This window comes from Ochotona princeps, chromosome 31 (assembly GCF_030435755.1).
Source record: "Ochotona princeps isolate mOchPri1 chromosome 31, mOchPri1.hap1, whole genome shotgun sequence".
NCBI lineage: Eukaryota > Metazoa > Chordata > Mammalia > Lagomorpha > Ochotonidae > Ochotona > Ochotona princeps.
The window spans coordinates 4,479,334-4,494,662 of NC_080862.1; the positions used below are offsets into that span (position 1 = coordinate 4,479,334).

The 15,329-nt window shown below is 44.8% G+C and overlaps 1 protein-coding gene across 1 annotated transcript in view; it reads right to left on the bottom strand.

Moving 5' to 3' along the window:
• Positions 1-795: 795 nt before the first annotated feature.
• Positions 796-15,329, bottom strand: part of LOC101517012 (guanine nucleotide-binding protein G(q) subunit alpha) — a 220,883-nt gene continuing 206,349 nt past the window's right edge. Inside the window, exons 6-7 of the mRNA XM_004591786.2 lie at positions 7,115-7,268; positions 796-1,173 (exon numbers count right to left, since the gene is read on the bottom strand). Of these exons, the coding sequence (XP_004591843.1) occupies positions 983-1,173; positions 7,115-7,268 (345 nt within the window). The 3' untranslated portion in view covers positions 796-982. The remainder of the gene's footprint in view (positions 1,174-7,114; positions 7,269-15,329) is intronic.

The window sequence follows — 15,329 nt, forward strand, 5'->3', positions numbered from 1 at the left end:
AGGAGGCGATCTTTGACACCCTCCCCTCCCCACTACCACCTCCCTCTGCCCCCCCAAAAAAGGGGGGTGGGGAGAAGAACCACCTCTATGAAAGCATTAAACATCTGGGTAGCAGCCGTTGGGGTAAATGTAGTGTCTGTTGGCATATTTTTTGGCATCTGCAATTCAAAGAGAAGGTGAGAAAAATCAAAGATGAAGCAGCGAAAAGAGGGAGGCTGGGCAATGGCACGTGGTATTTCAAAAAAGAAAGAATTCCTTCTGGGGTATCTGTTCTGGCCTCACTGACTTTGGCGATTTCTTTGAGCAATTAGACAATGGCTGAAGGTAAAAACCTCAAAGAAATGACACTTAACCGTTAGGTAGTCACCCTTCATCCCAGTCCAAAGTCAGACAATATATATACATAAAGGAACACTCCATGTGTATCCCAAACAGTCCATTGGTACCCACTGTATGAACACATGTAACCCTTCAGCACAAACTACGCTGGTATACGAAGCTGATGTGTGATGCCTTAAATCAAATGACATTTCCTGCCTTTATCATTTGAGAGAAGAACTTGACTGCTAAGAATGGGACCAGGATCAAGGCAGTTGTAGCCTGGAGGGGCGGATCAGGAGGGAGGTTCGGGGGAAGAAACACGGGAATCAGCTTTGTTGTGTCCAACAGAAAAAAAGAGAAACAACTCTTTGTGAGTGCATGACTGAGAAGTTAAAATACATTGAGTCACCAGGTTTTGCCAAAAAAAAAGAGAGAGAGAGAGAGAGAGAGAGAGGAAATGTGCTGGGCCTGTACTTCAGCATCCTCTGAATAGTTTAAATAAAATCATAATATTTCCTACAAACTCTGTGGACACGCTCACACAGAGTCCAGGGCGGCAATAAATTAGTATTATGCAAACTGCACGGAAACACAGTCCCTCTTGCGTATCTTCTGTAACCGCCCCCCCGGGAAGCGTAGGGTGGGCTGCTGGGTGGCACGGTCAGACCAGGTTGTACTCTTTCAGGTTCAACTGCAGGATGGTGTCCTTCACGGCTGCGAAGACGAAACGGATGTTCTCGGTGTCTGTGGCGCACGTGAAGTGGGAGTAGATGATTTTGTCACTGTCTGGGTTCAGATCAACGAACATCTTCAGGATGAATTCTCGGGCTGCCTGGGCGTCTCTCTGCGGTCCTGTTAGCCAAGGGAGAGGAGGGACGGTTTGTCAGCTGACCTGTCACAGCATGTGGTCACCATCCACCCCGTCACGACTGACTGGGCTGCTGCCTATGAAGACAGTATCTGAGCTTGCAGATCTCACTGGTGACAATCACATCCCCTGAGGCCACCACTGCACCTGTTCCTCCTTGTCACTGCCTCTGCTTGTCCGTCCACAACAGGCACGACTCAAAGACCAGGCTGGCAAGTCAACGCGGCCTGGCCTCCCCTCGCATTGCCAGGGTGGCAGCGGCAGTTTGCACTGCTGCCCTTCCGCAGCCCGCACGGTGACAATGCGCTGCTACAACTCTCTCGGCAGTACACTGAGCATGCACACGTGGATGTCTACCTCAGGTGCTCACCCCACTCTGCAGGCACTTCACACTCTCTAGATTGAAGTCTCACTCAGGACTGCACACCTGTCCCTTGAGGTCAGCCCACGAATGACACTCTGCTGAAGTCTTCCCCAGCTTTCTGGTGCTTCTGAGAGCACTATCTGTAGTACTCAACTCGTTATGTGGGGAATATGCAAATTGATTGACATTTCTTTGCATTTGTTCAGGGCATCATGGGCGTCAAGCCTGGGCTGCGATCACTTGAAAGAGGGTCATGATATATTTATCTGGGTACATTAGAAACCCAACAGGATTCTTAGATATGATACCCCAGCATGGGCAATGAATGAAAAAATAAAGTGTCTTTCATCCAAGCAAAAAATTTTTGTGCATCAGAGAACATTATAAAGCAAGTGAAAACACACTGTAGATAGCAGGCAAAAACAGAAACCTGCAATTCATATCCCAGGTAGAAGTGTAGTAGCCACACAATGTGAAGAACTCCTACAGCTCGATTATAAAAAATGGGAATAAGAAGTGAGGAGCAGGTCTGGCTAAATCCATGTCTTGCACGCACCGGATCCCATATGGGCACCCATCCACGTCCAACTGCTCTCCTTTCCATCCAGCTCCCGGCTGTGGCCTGGGAAAACAGTCGAGGATGACTCAAAGCCTTGGAAATCACAGGAACCTCCTGGCTCCTGGCTTTGAACTGGCTCAGCTCCGAACACTGCAGCAACTTGGGGAGCTAATCAGTGGACAGAAGATCTTTTTTTCTCTGCACCTCCCTCTCTGTAAATCTAAATAAATCTTAAAAAAAAGTTGAGGAGAGATTTCTTCCAAGACACACTGATGACCAATAACTGTAGAAAAAGACACTCCATGCTGTAAACCACTTGGGGAAGTAACTAAATAGAAACTGGGAGATGCCTCTAATTGCATACTCAAATGGTTATAATAATAATAATTTCAATAATAATAGGAAAATAGCAAATGCTGGTGAGGATGAGTAGCAATCTGAACTTGCAAGTCTGTGGGTAGAATGCAATGGTGCTCTAGCATAGCCCCACGGACAAGGGCTTGCTGCCTTCTCCAAAAGCTAACCCCAGGAATCTCACAGGACCCTGCAGCCCCGGGCATGTGCACGTGAGCCTTATCCACAACAGATAGCAGAAAGGGGCCAACAACAAGTGTTCACCAGCCAAGGAATGATGAGCCAAAGGTGGTATATCCACAACTTGAAAATAAACCAGACATATAAGAACCAATATTGGGGGCTGGCTTTGTGGAGCAGTGGTCTGTGTGGCTGCTTACAGCACCAGCATCCTTTATCAGACTGACAGTTCAAGTCCTGGCTGTCCAACTTCCAATCTAGCTTGCTGCTAATGTCCCAGGGAGAGCCGCAGGCAATAGCCCAAGTGACTGGGTCCCTCCTGCCCATATCAGAAACCCGCACAGAGTTCCTGGCTCTTGGCTTCAGATTGGCCCAGCACGACGTATGGTGGCCACCTGCAGAGTGAGTCAGTGCATAGAAGAGCTCTTCGTCTTTCCTTGTCATTCTGCCTTTCAAACAGATAAATATTTAAAAAGAGGAAGAAATACTGTATAATCCCACTTATATAGATTATGCAGGCCCAAGCAGGAAAAAACAGAGAGGTTCCTTAGGAGCTGGGAGAGAGTAACTAGATATTGTTACTCAACCGAGGTGGTAAAAATATTTTGGAAATATTGGTTATGACTGTACAGTGCTGTGAATATATTAGTTTTATAGCATTTCAAATTAAAAAATGATTAAAAGGGAAAAGTTTTACATATATTTATAATTTTAGAAATCATTAATGCAACATCCTCTAACTGTCGACCTGTACACTTTGGATGGATGGATGGTTTGGTGTGTGTATATGACAGATTTATGTAAAGGATAGATTTATTCCAATAACGTTAATCAAAAAGTTTATTTCAACAGGTTCTCATACATGTATGAACTTAAAATCCAGTGCTGTAAATGGCTGATGACACCACGACACCTCCACTCACGGCTCAACACTGTCCTAGCAGCATCTCCGCCCATTGCTTCCAGCTGTTTCTATGCCCCATCAGAAGGAAGTCACGATACTCTTTGTCTTCTACTGCCTTCCCTCTGGGACAGATCCTCCCCACAGTGACACCTGAGTTACGCAGTCCTTGAGTTAAAAGAGGTGTCTGAGAATCAAGAGGTTCTGAGCATTTCTCCCAAAATGTGTCCTGAAGTTAGGAAGCTAACGTGAAAACTTGCAAATCAATCTCACGGCAACTTGGGGAGTACTCTTTTGAGATTATATTCAACTGTGCCAGAAATCGGGAAGAAAGAGCTATGAAAACAAATTTTCTTCTCACTTTGTACAGCTGACAAAAGAAATGTTTGAATTTTTGACTTAGGTATCTAGAATTAAAATTTTGATCAATGATTAAGAAGGTTGCCATTACATCAAATAAAAGGAATCATGAATATATACATTTTATGTATTTATATGCAATTATACATATATTTATACATATGTGATAATTACATACTTCTGTAATTATTTAATGTCCTTTTCCAACATATTACTGTTAACTAATTGTAGAATAACACCAAAAACTAATTTAAAGCAGAGATAAATCATTTTGTTTGAGCTACAGTAGCCTGTCATTTTTGTAAAAAAAAAAAAATCCATTATTTTCTGCTTCTGAATGACCTATATTACATATATCCTTATCTGGGAAATAACTGGTAATGCCTGTCTTGTCTTTTTTATTAACTCTAAAGATTCAAGTTCACTCAACTGCACTCAGAAGTGTTACGTTTTAAAGTATAAATTATGCTATTTGAATAAACACAAGCTAAAAGGAAACCATTGTGGTTTTCAAGTTAGGAACAGAATCCCACAGTCTCTGGACAGCTTTGCAATTTAAGCTCATGTGGAAATGGCAACTGTCCTTCCTGGAGAGAAGTACCAAAACAGCATTCCTTTTGATTAAGACCTCGGTAAATGCAGAATTGTGGAAGGATGAAATTCATAACCCCAAAACATGCTACTAGAGAGAATGCTGTGGAATGGGCCTCGGTTCTGTTCAGCATTAGCTCACCTCAAGGGCTCTGATTCTCAGTAGACGACAGCTTCACTGGCTTTAGGAATCCTGAAAACTGAGGTGTCCTACCCTCCCGCCCCCTGTGGCTAAGTCTTTTGTGGGCATTAAGAGCACGCTGCGGGAGGTTAGCAGCAAAAAGCAATTTCAGGTTTCAAAATATCCACAATGGGTACACACTGGAAGAAAAAATATTCCTAGTGATGGGAAACCCGGGGGGAATTATTGGACAAAGGAGACAAGGAGACAATGTCGAGGTTAGGAAGACGCTGCAGAGGCAAAAAGACATTCTTTCAAACACTCCTCTGAGACCAAAAAACAAAACAAAACAAAACAAAATACCTCTTTATTGTGGACAAACCAAGCGCTGGGAGCAGTCTGTTGTGGTGCAGCAGCTAGCGTCTTAGAGGGCTCAGGCTCCACATGCGGCCTGTGCTGCACCTGCTGTGTGTGTGTGTGTGTGTGTGTGTCCCCTGTATAGTGTGCTCACTTCCCATTTGCTGATTCTCACCAAATTCTGGGGAAGAATGAAAAAGAATGCCGTGAGTCTGGCCCGAGCAAGCGTATTTAGGTCCCTGTGAGCTGGGGCTAGGCTCCGGTCTAAGCCAGCCTCCTGACTTCTGCAGGCAGATCTCATGTTGAGGAACCGGCCCACTACTGGGAGGAAGCCGACTGCCAGCAGAGCCAGCGTCCCCGGGATGGAGCTGTCTCGGGGATTTGTGACTTCCGACAAGGCTGGTGGCAAATCAAGAGCAGCAAAGGAGAAAAAAAAAACTCTGTGCGGGCTAAGGAAGTCATTTGTAAAATCCCAGCAAAGCCTGAAGTAACATATACTTGGACAAAGGATAGGAACACATTGTAGACAACAACAACAAAAGGCACGGTCTCTCACACATAACATTCTCTAACATTGGTATCTTCAACACACCAACTCTCTTGGCCTCACATATATGAGTATATTGGAAAAGGGAACTTTGGCTCCTTAAACAAAGAATGCTCCCATTCTGTTAGCCAGCAGGGCTGCAAACGCATGTGGGATGAAGGATGATTAAAGCTTCATCCGTGACGGGCTAGTGTCTTCATAGCAAGCAACAGAGCCAAATCTACTCCTAGTTTTTAAAGTAACCACCTTTCCCAGGGAGCTTTAAGATGGGCCAAACGCTGAGCCGCTATCCATCTTGGGTATCACAGGGTGATGACGTCATTTGTAAACTGTTCTCTCACTGCTGCACCCCTCTGTAACTGGGACTCCCGGCTTTGTGCCCTTCGCCAAGCTAGGTACTGTGCTAGGTGATCTAGTTGATTCTTTTTCCTCTCCACAAGGGAGAAATGGAGCAGTTACACAGGAAACCTGCCCGGGGCAGTCTGACCAGCCGGTGGCAGAAGCGGGACTTGGCCACTCCCGGCCATGTTTCACTGTCAAATGCTGCCACCAAGAGCGGACAGATGTTCTTGGCAAAGGGCCAGAGAATAAATGGTCCCGTTCTTTTGGACCACTCAATGTCTGATATAAATCCACTCGGGCTGTTTTGCTGTGCAAAGAAATAGGGGTATCTGCATCTTCAGAGAACTCCACCAAAGCAGGTGGCGTGCCGCACTGGACGCTCTAAGCAGTCTCGGGTCTGCGTGGAGTCAGAGGATAAGCTGCCCATGCTTCCCCGTGAGCTCTTCCTGGCCAGCAGCTGCGGCTCTGTGGCTTGGTGGACAGTGGCTGGATGTGGTGGGGTCTCTTCCTACCAATCAGTTAACAAACACTTCCCAGAATCGACTGGGCGTCTAGCTGTTCAGAATCTCAGCCTGGTGGAGAGGACACGATCCGTTGCTACGAACAGAACTAATAATACAAAGCCAGCCAAGTACCGAAGGGGGTGCTACAGAGTTCAAGTGTGGCACGAACAACAGTGCTAAGCACAGCCACAGTACTGAGAATGGTGGGACAACACCGGGTCAGAGTCCCCAATGCTGACCATGCTAAATGCCATCCTATGCCATCTATGCCAGTCTTTGAAAAGATCCTGTGAGTTTGACCCTAGGACCTGGCAGGGGAAAAATAACCCAAATGATTTGATTACAGTTCTATAAGCAGTAAGTGTCAGAAGCAGGGCTTGGACTTGAATGACTTCGGAGACAGGTCCTTGAAGCCAAACTCGTGTTCCCTTCCCAGAGAGCCAGAGGCAACCTGCAATCATATTTCCTGGGGAAGGTGCGGGCAGCCACGGCGGTCAGCACACAATCGGCCATCAGCTACTGACCATCTCTTTCTCTTACCAGTTCCTTCAGTACAGACAGGAAGCTGTTTCATTTCTAACTTCTAGCATAATTACAGAACGACTATTCTGTGTCATGACAAGATAAGACAGTTAGCAAGTGCTTCCCCCATCATAGTCTGAGAATCTTCACAGGGGCAGGGCAGCCCTGTGCCCTGCAGGGGACTGCTGTGTGCACGAGGCCTATGCAGAGAAGGACTGACTCACCATCGTACTCCGGGAAGTAGTCCACGAGGTGGGAATACATGATCTTCTCCTCTAGAAGATCTTTCTTGTTTAAGAACAGAATAACCGAGGAGTTCTGGAACCAGGGGTACGTGATGATTGTCCTGAAGAGTGCTTTGCTTTCTTCCATTCGGTTCTGGAGACAAAACAGGCAGTGAGCTCCGTGATTCTGCAATCTGTCATTTTTAAGCATATTAAAAAAAAAGTCCAACCCATCTTCTGTGTGCATCCATACCGACTAGAGGCGGAGAACAGCATCGGCCTGTGTTCACTCGAATACCGAGCACATGTACCAGGAATGCACCTGCTACTCACACTACTAACTGCTACAAGTTTCAGTACTGCTTTCTTTCTCAGATATAACTTACTTAAGAACCTTAAAGGTTATTGTTATTAATAAAAGATCACCATGTGTTAGCTTATAATAGCAGTAATTGAGGCAATGACCTATCTCAATGTAAAATTTGAATCAAAATGAGCATTTGTAGCTTATTAAACATTGAATTAGGAAAATTCGAGTGCCTCCTAAGAAGTTGGAACACAACACTCTCGCAAGTGTTTCTTTCCGGTACCTAAGCCTGCTGGGTAAACAAACGCAACAACTCAAAGGCAGACAAGTTCCAAGCTGCACGGAACACAGTGTGTCCACCCGGTCCTCTACATCTTCCTTCCCTCCCCTGACGATGGAGAACGCTTGCTGGGTCTGACTTCACTTCTCCTGCAGGCTCACACCGTGTGTGTGTCTAATCTGATGTCGACACTGCAAGGATGCCAGTGCGATTCCATAGAAAGTTCTGCTTACGGGAGTTGGGCGTCGCTATTGTAGGTGTCGAGGAGGGAAGCGGGCAAAGGCAGGTATGTGCATGGACTTGGCTGGGTGTGAAGGGCACAGGGTAGGCTGATGGGCTGCTGTGGCCAGGGCTGGCAGCCGAGGACCTTGGTTTGAAATGCCTCTGCTGTCTCAAACATTCTGCGTGACCCTGTCCGAGTGGAAGAGCTTCCCCGCGCCTCAGTCTCCTTGTCCCTCGCAGCTTTTATGACTTCATGTAAATCACCGAGTCAGGATGAAGGCACATGGCGCCTTGCAGTGGCCAAAGCCTCCTGGCCAGGCCAATTGTTTACCCTGAATCTCTGCTCAAAGTTTAAAGCTGGGGAAATCTTAGCAATCCCTGGAATCACACGGAGTTCATCTAGCCATGATTTGGAATCCAGACGCATCAGATTTACAAGAAATCAAAACATCACGTAGGTTTCTGCATACTTTGCCCACAGACAGAAGCTTTCTTCCAGAGATTTTCTACTTGTTAGAGCAGAGCTGTCTTGCAAAGTGCCACAGAGGCCCGACCCCTGCACATCCCCGAGCAAACGAGGACCACGCCGACGCATGATGCATGTAGAGCATCCGCAATGGCAAACAGTTAAACACAGCTTCCTGCCACCTTATTTTTGTTATTCAAATCAGTCAAGAGGAACAAAATTGGTAAGAACACCAAACTCGGCTGTACAGATCATATTTCCTCAGTAGTTTTCTTAGGCCTTGCAAATCTGCTAGCGGTTGTTTGACGGCCAATGCACCATCCTTTCTAGGCCTGGCGAGAGTTCCAAACGGATTTAGTTCTATGGTTTCTGCACACGCACCAATGCATTCTACTAGACATAGGACACGTTTGCCTGTTACTCTCAGGTCTAAGGTTCCCAGGCGATTAGAGGAGGTTACAGGTTAAGCCTTGTCAGAAGAACTGGTACAAGCCAGAGTGTGTTGTGAGAGAAAAGTTGATGGGAAACAAGGAAGACAGAGTGCGGAGGGTGGAGGAGAGACGAAGCAAAGTGTGGGGACACAACGCAACGGAGGAGAAACGTGACTGTGGACTCCCAGAGCTCCACGGTTTAGAGAAGTCAGAACACTTTAACACTTTCTAGTGTCTTAGTTTAGCCAAGTAAGCCACTAACAGTCTCCTACTTATTTTATGCATAAATGATCCAACTTTATGTTTACACAACATACATATATATAAAAGATCTGTCTTCTCTTTCCTAACACTCCTCACTTATAAAGCTGGATTCTAACTTTAGGGAAAAAAATCATTTATTTACTTGAGAAGGAGGAAAAGAGATGGGAATGAAGGGAGGGAGGAAATTACCTTTCTCTGATTCATTAAAAGACAAAACAAAACAACAACAGCAAAAATAACCACAAAGTGACTATTTCAAAGGATGGATTCCACTCGTGAACCCTACGGCACGTTGTCCAGGGCACACAGGTACCTCCCTGAATAAACACGGGCTCCCTTGCATTTCAGTCCATCTCTTGGACGAACCTGTACCTTCTCTGCAGTCTATTCAATATCTCTGTTGGCTTTAGCTGGAACTAGACACACATGAACTGAAAACAGACAAGAAAGAACAAAATGCGGACTATTGCTGCAGACACTTGTAATCCTTCCACTCTCGGAGCATCAACTGCTTGGTAAGGCCCAGCGAGCACTACACGCTCACTGTGGGAACAAATCCGGCAGGACCGAGTGACCCGCCTGCCTGGAATCGTGACGGGAGGAGATGGCGACCGAGTAGTTAGCTTTCCTTCACTTCGTATTTCTACAGGACTGTGTGCAAATTCTTCCAAGAAAAAGTCCCAATTCAGGGACAGCCCAGTTCCGAAAACCTGTTTCTGCAATTCTGATCTGATTTAATGTTAACAACAGCAACAAAAAGAACTCAGCTTGTTAAAAGTGAATTTCAATTAAGTTTCACCAAATTACACTTCTGTTCTACATTAGAAAAGTAATAAAGCTTAATGACTTTTCCATTATAAAACGAATAAATGGTCATGACAGAAAACTGGAAATATAAGAGTAGGAAGAAGGAGTAAATCCCAAGGCTTAACTTCCTCCATAGGACTATTATTTTTGGCTTATTTGGATTTTATCCCAGGGTTTGAACAATGTATGATTTTGAGCATTATCTTATACTAGTATTGCCTGAAAGTATACTTTTAAGATCATGTAAAACCATCTTTGTACCTGCGTTGTCCAGGTCATAAGGTACTGGCTAAACATGGTTATAACGCACTTAAAATGTGACCAAAATAACCGTAGAAATGATTTCTAAATGTTACTTAACTTCAACTAAAATGAAAACTTAAATAGTTACATGGGGCCTATAGCTACTGTATTACATAAATTTTCTTAAAGGATTATGACCCCCTATATATAAAATTATATAGTTGAAAATTCATAAATCGGTTGCTTTATTTGGTACAGTGAGCGCCATCACGTGCTTAATGTAAAACACTCATTTTTGGAGGGATGTTCACACATAGCGCCACGATGTACTACTTGGTGCATAAATGTTTTCATAGTTCACACGTTCTCCAGAGCAGCATAGAAAGCTGAGAATTTGAAGGCTCTGGTTACAGCCACCCACCCAATAGCTCTCTGCAACAGGTGAAGTGAGTGATAAATCCGGAAATAATGAGTGGATTCTTTTACATATTTTTTTCAAATTGTATGTGGCATAAAATGTACAGCAAATGTCTTAAGAGATGAAAAAGACAGCCAAGTGTCCTAGTGTGAACCTGTTTGAAGAGCAGTGAGGCCAGATACATTCAATAGGTTAGTGAGCCTGTGCTATTTCTTCATTCCATAATAGTCTGCCCATGACAATAGCATGTTCATTTCTTTTTATTCGTAATGCTTTGTCATGGATTTGCATATATCATTTTCATATGCTAAAGTCCTTAAGCAATGTTAACTTCTGTCATTTTGAATTGAGGGATTCAAACAAATTAGAAATAAGATGAAAATATTTTGCTATTTCCAAATTAGGTTTCTCTGGAGCTAGAAAACACTTTCCATTTCCTCATGAGTCTTCCTTAAAATCAGCTCACATTTTTGTACCAGTTGATTTGCACAGCTCCAACTGAGGAAGCACTTTGCAAACTGTACTGTAGCTTTCAGCTAGGCTTCCTCCGGCTCACCCCTCTACTGCTTCTGTGTTCATGGAGAGTGACTAGGCCACAGTGTCACAGACTTCAGATGAAGACAAACAGAAACAGGCTTGGAGGAGGCAACCAAGTGAGGAAACCCTGTACACTCTGAAAGGGTCCCAGAAAGACAGGATTTATCCACCCGATCAAGACTCGTCGGTACACAGGATAAAATCTGCATAACTTCTTGGTGTGTTGTACAAGGAAGTGTGGAAAGTAAGGATGGAATGAAATAACCTACCACAAACAAATCAGTAAAACACTTTTTTTTTTGCTTCTGAGTATTTTTATGGATGGGTCAGCTTGGTCCTCAAACATGTGGTTGCCTAATTCTTTGGCTAACGTGGGAGAGTGATATCAGTGGGGCAAGAATCCGGCTGCCTTGTGCTCCAGGACTTGTATGGATGACTTTTCTGAATTCTGCTCTGTGGGGGACCACTTGCATTTATTTAACTTCTTGGTTTCCAAGTCCTTTGTCTCTACTTCTTTTAACCTGCAGAGACTGCACACTTGGAAGCAAACAATAGGGGGAAAATGAACAAATAAGTTAGAGAATGAAAATAATTTTGGAACTGAAACATGTCAGTACACAAATAAATTGAACAAATGATACACAGAAATTGAGGAGAGGGGAAAAAAAAGGTGCAACCTGTGGCTTAAAAATGTTTTCATTGAGTGCTGTTTTCCATCTGCTGGGTCTGTCTTTGCCCTGTTTTGTTTCTCATTGATTGCCAGCTGTGTAAGGGTTGCTATACAATCAGGATGTTTTAAGATTGCTTGTGTTGATAAGCTGCAAGTTCCATCCAACTGCAAGAAAAGCATCTGATATTCCCCCAAAGTGTCCCCTCTTTCCTCCAACATTGTCATCTTTGCTGAGCAATTGCTGACTCAGCTCTAAGTGTGCAATGCGGATTGACACTGGCAGTAGCAGAAACTTTGGGTGACAGTAACCACATGGGGGTAGCAGAAGGGAACAGAACTCATATCTATTTCCAGGAACACTGGCAATAATTTAATAGCAATGAGGATCAGGGCATAAGGTGGAAATTGTATACAGCCTGGAAAATCCGTAAAAAGTACACTTTGATGGGAACCAAGGGATCCATCTTGCCAAGACAGAAGTCTGGCGCCTAATGGCATTCCTTCAGTGGTACAAAAGATGACGGTTTTCGGAGTGAAGGGTGAATTTGGCTTTTATTTTATGTTTGCAGTTAGGGACCTTGCTGAGTGAATATGGTTGGAATGCAACTCTGAAGGACCTTGTCAGGAATTAAGAAATGGAAAGCTAGAAGGGAAAGTTAGTCAAGTGTCTTCCTTTCAGCTCAAAGAAGTCACAAAAGGGACATGGAGAGGAGGAAGTGTCACATTCAAAGAAATACAGATGCCAACAGACACATGGGAAAAACCGTTCAGGATCACTAGCCACCAGGAAATGCAAATGAAAACCACGATGAGGTACCAGTGTCTGCTCCAAATCTCCTACTTGACTGTCTAGGTCACACATGTCGTGTCAGTGAAATCCTATTTAGCAGGGGAAGCTGACTACAGGAAGCATCTGCTTTCAGTGGCACTCCAGGCATGGGAAGTCAGTAACCTTTTCTTCCACAAAGCCGCTGCTTGCTAACCTTGATTTTTGTCAAGGTTACCCCAGCTTGCTTTGTGGTCTGGCTTCACTAAGATCTGTGGTAATTTGCACATTTTCCCCCAGAAGTATTTAGAAAAGAAGTAGCCCAGAAGTGGGCTGAATGGCTTCCTTGCATTGAAACTAATACTCGCACTGGGCACATCACCAGTGTCATGAATGGAGCAGGTGCTGTATTCCTCCCTTAGGCAACTGATAAGCAATCTTGTAAGATAACTGAGTGTGTCCCAGGGAGCCCCAAAGAACAAAGACCTGCAGAACTGTGGGTAGCCTAGAAGCAGGTGAGAACATTCTGCACGGGTTGGCTGGGGACAGAGGGTAGAACGAGCTGACACCTCACTTAAAGCAATGCTGCCTCTGGGTGGATACTGGGGGTTACAGCCTGGATCTGAGCCAACATCTTCCTTCCCTGGAGTCATAAACAAGGAAGCCCTTTCGCTTCCTGTAATTTGAAGTCGATGGCTGTTGTCAAGACAACTAGGAAATGAGAAGAGGAAAAGAGGTGTACAAACAGAACAAGATGCCCACGCATGCGCGCGCACACACGAAAAAAGAAGTGACCAGTGATGAAATATTCTACTAGCTATAGTAGATACACAGAAACTTCAGCTGTGCCAAGCAAAATGTAAACACGTATCTGAAATCGGGTCCCCCTGCCCTGAAATGTGCTGGCTGCAGGCACACAGTGTCCACAATTAACCTACATAATGTGTGGACCTGCTTCCCTTGGGACCAGGCGACAGAATGGTGCACCCTGGGAAGAAAAAACAAAAACCCCACTTTTTAAAACCTGTAGTCACTTGCATTCAAAAAATGTTGAAAAGACAAAGATGTTCCCATGCTTGCGCTGAAAGCCTTATTAACAGGAAGCGGTTCTGAGTCTGTCACAACCAGCGGTGTCCTGTTCATGTGTTGCAGCAACTGGTCCTGGGTAGGAAGAATAAGCACTCGGCATAGGCTTGCTAAATAAATGCCAGGCTGAGTTTCCTAAGTGCTTTGCACTCCCCACGCAGGCACTGAGCAGTGAAGCTGGGAGGGAATGCGGAGTTCACGCAGTTCCAATCTCTGTTTACACCAGATCTGACTTCCACCTGCAGAGTGTAGTTCCAGAACTTGCTCCAAATCCCACAAAGTCTTGCACTGAAGCCAAGGGGAGAACTCAAGTTCCTCCACCTTCACCTCAAGGCTTCCTGTTCCCTTTTGTTGTTAGACAAAACATCCACGTGTCATTAACCCTCTTAACACAGAACTCCATATGTGCGCAAACTCTTTGAGCTTCTATAGCTGGAAGTTATTCTGCCCATGAGTTCTGTGTTTTTCTCCCTTTCCAATTGATTTTAAATGAGCAATCTTTCTTAAGAAGATCTGACGTCCCTTGCTGAGGCATTCTTTTTGTAAGTTGCATGCATGTGCTCTCCAAGCACAGTGGCGACCCAGAGGCGGCCTACTTGGGGAGAAGGCAGGTGGCAAGCGGCACGTCACAGTCTGCCAGAGGACCACAGCATCTTCTCCGGGAAGCCTACACGAACACCCCACAACTCCCCTGCTGCCAGCAACGGTCTGCTCTCTGGGTCACGTCGTTTTCACGGAAGCCATGATGACTGGGAATGCTCAGTACCAACACTCGTGAGAATGAAAGCTGTTAGAAGTTTATGCACAGTAAGCTAGTGTACAGACTTACTCCCACACCAAAGGAAAAGGTAACTGCGAATTCCCACCATCTATTTGGCTAAAGAATAATACACAGCCCTGGTTTCAAAAGAAGCAATCAAAAATAAATAAGACTGAGATAGGGAAATCCCAGGCATTTAGACTCAGAGTTGATGGACTAAAATTATTATGTTCTATTCATTGGAGGGTGGGCGACAGAAGAGGAGAAAAGGAGGGAAGGAGAGACAGAGAGAAAGGAAGGGAGGGAGAGAGGGAAGGAGGTAGTTTGTTGCCATTGTCAGGTTCACCTTGTCAACACCTGCTCCAGCTGGGATGCTCTGGGCAGAAGCCAGGAGCTGAGATCACAATGCAGGTCTCCAGTGAGGAATCCAGCTAGCTGAAGCATCACCACTGCCTCTCACGGTGTGCATGAGAGCGGAGATAAAGCTGGGACAGGAAGGTGGAATCAAAGCCAGACACTCTGCTGTGGGACATGAGCATCATACTACATGGCCAAGAATCAGCTTGAACACGTCACAGAACCTGGGGACCATCTCCTTACAGTTAATGAAACCTCTTAATTCAAAGAAAGATGCAAATACTAGTTCTCCCGAAGTTCACAGGTTATTTCATAGCATTCTGTTTTTAATAGTCTGTGCTGTAAGGAATTCGCATAAGAGCAAATGGTCTTTGCCCACATCTATACTTTATTTTATTGTGGACAAGGCTATGTTGATCCGGGCTGTAGCATTTTCTTTCATTTTCTAAGACTTTGTTTTGTTTTGTTTCAATGTACTGGCTGAAGTTGCTTGTATTATTGAGCGATTTCCTTTTCAAGATTTTCATTTATGTATTTGACAGAGTGACACGTGTGTGTGTATGTGTGTGTGCGTGTGTATGTGAAGAGAGAGAGATCTTCC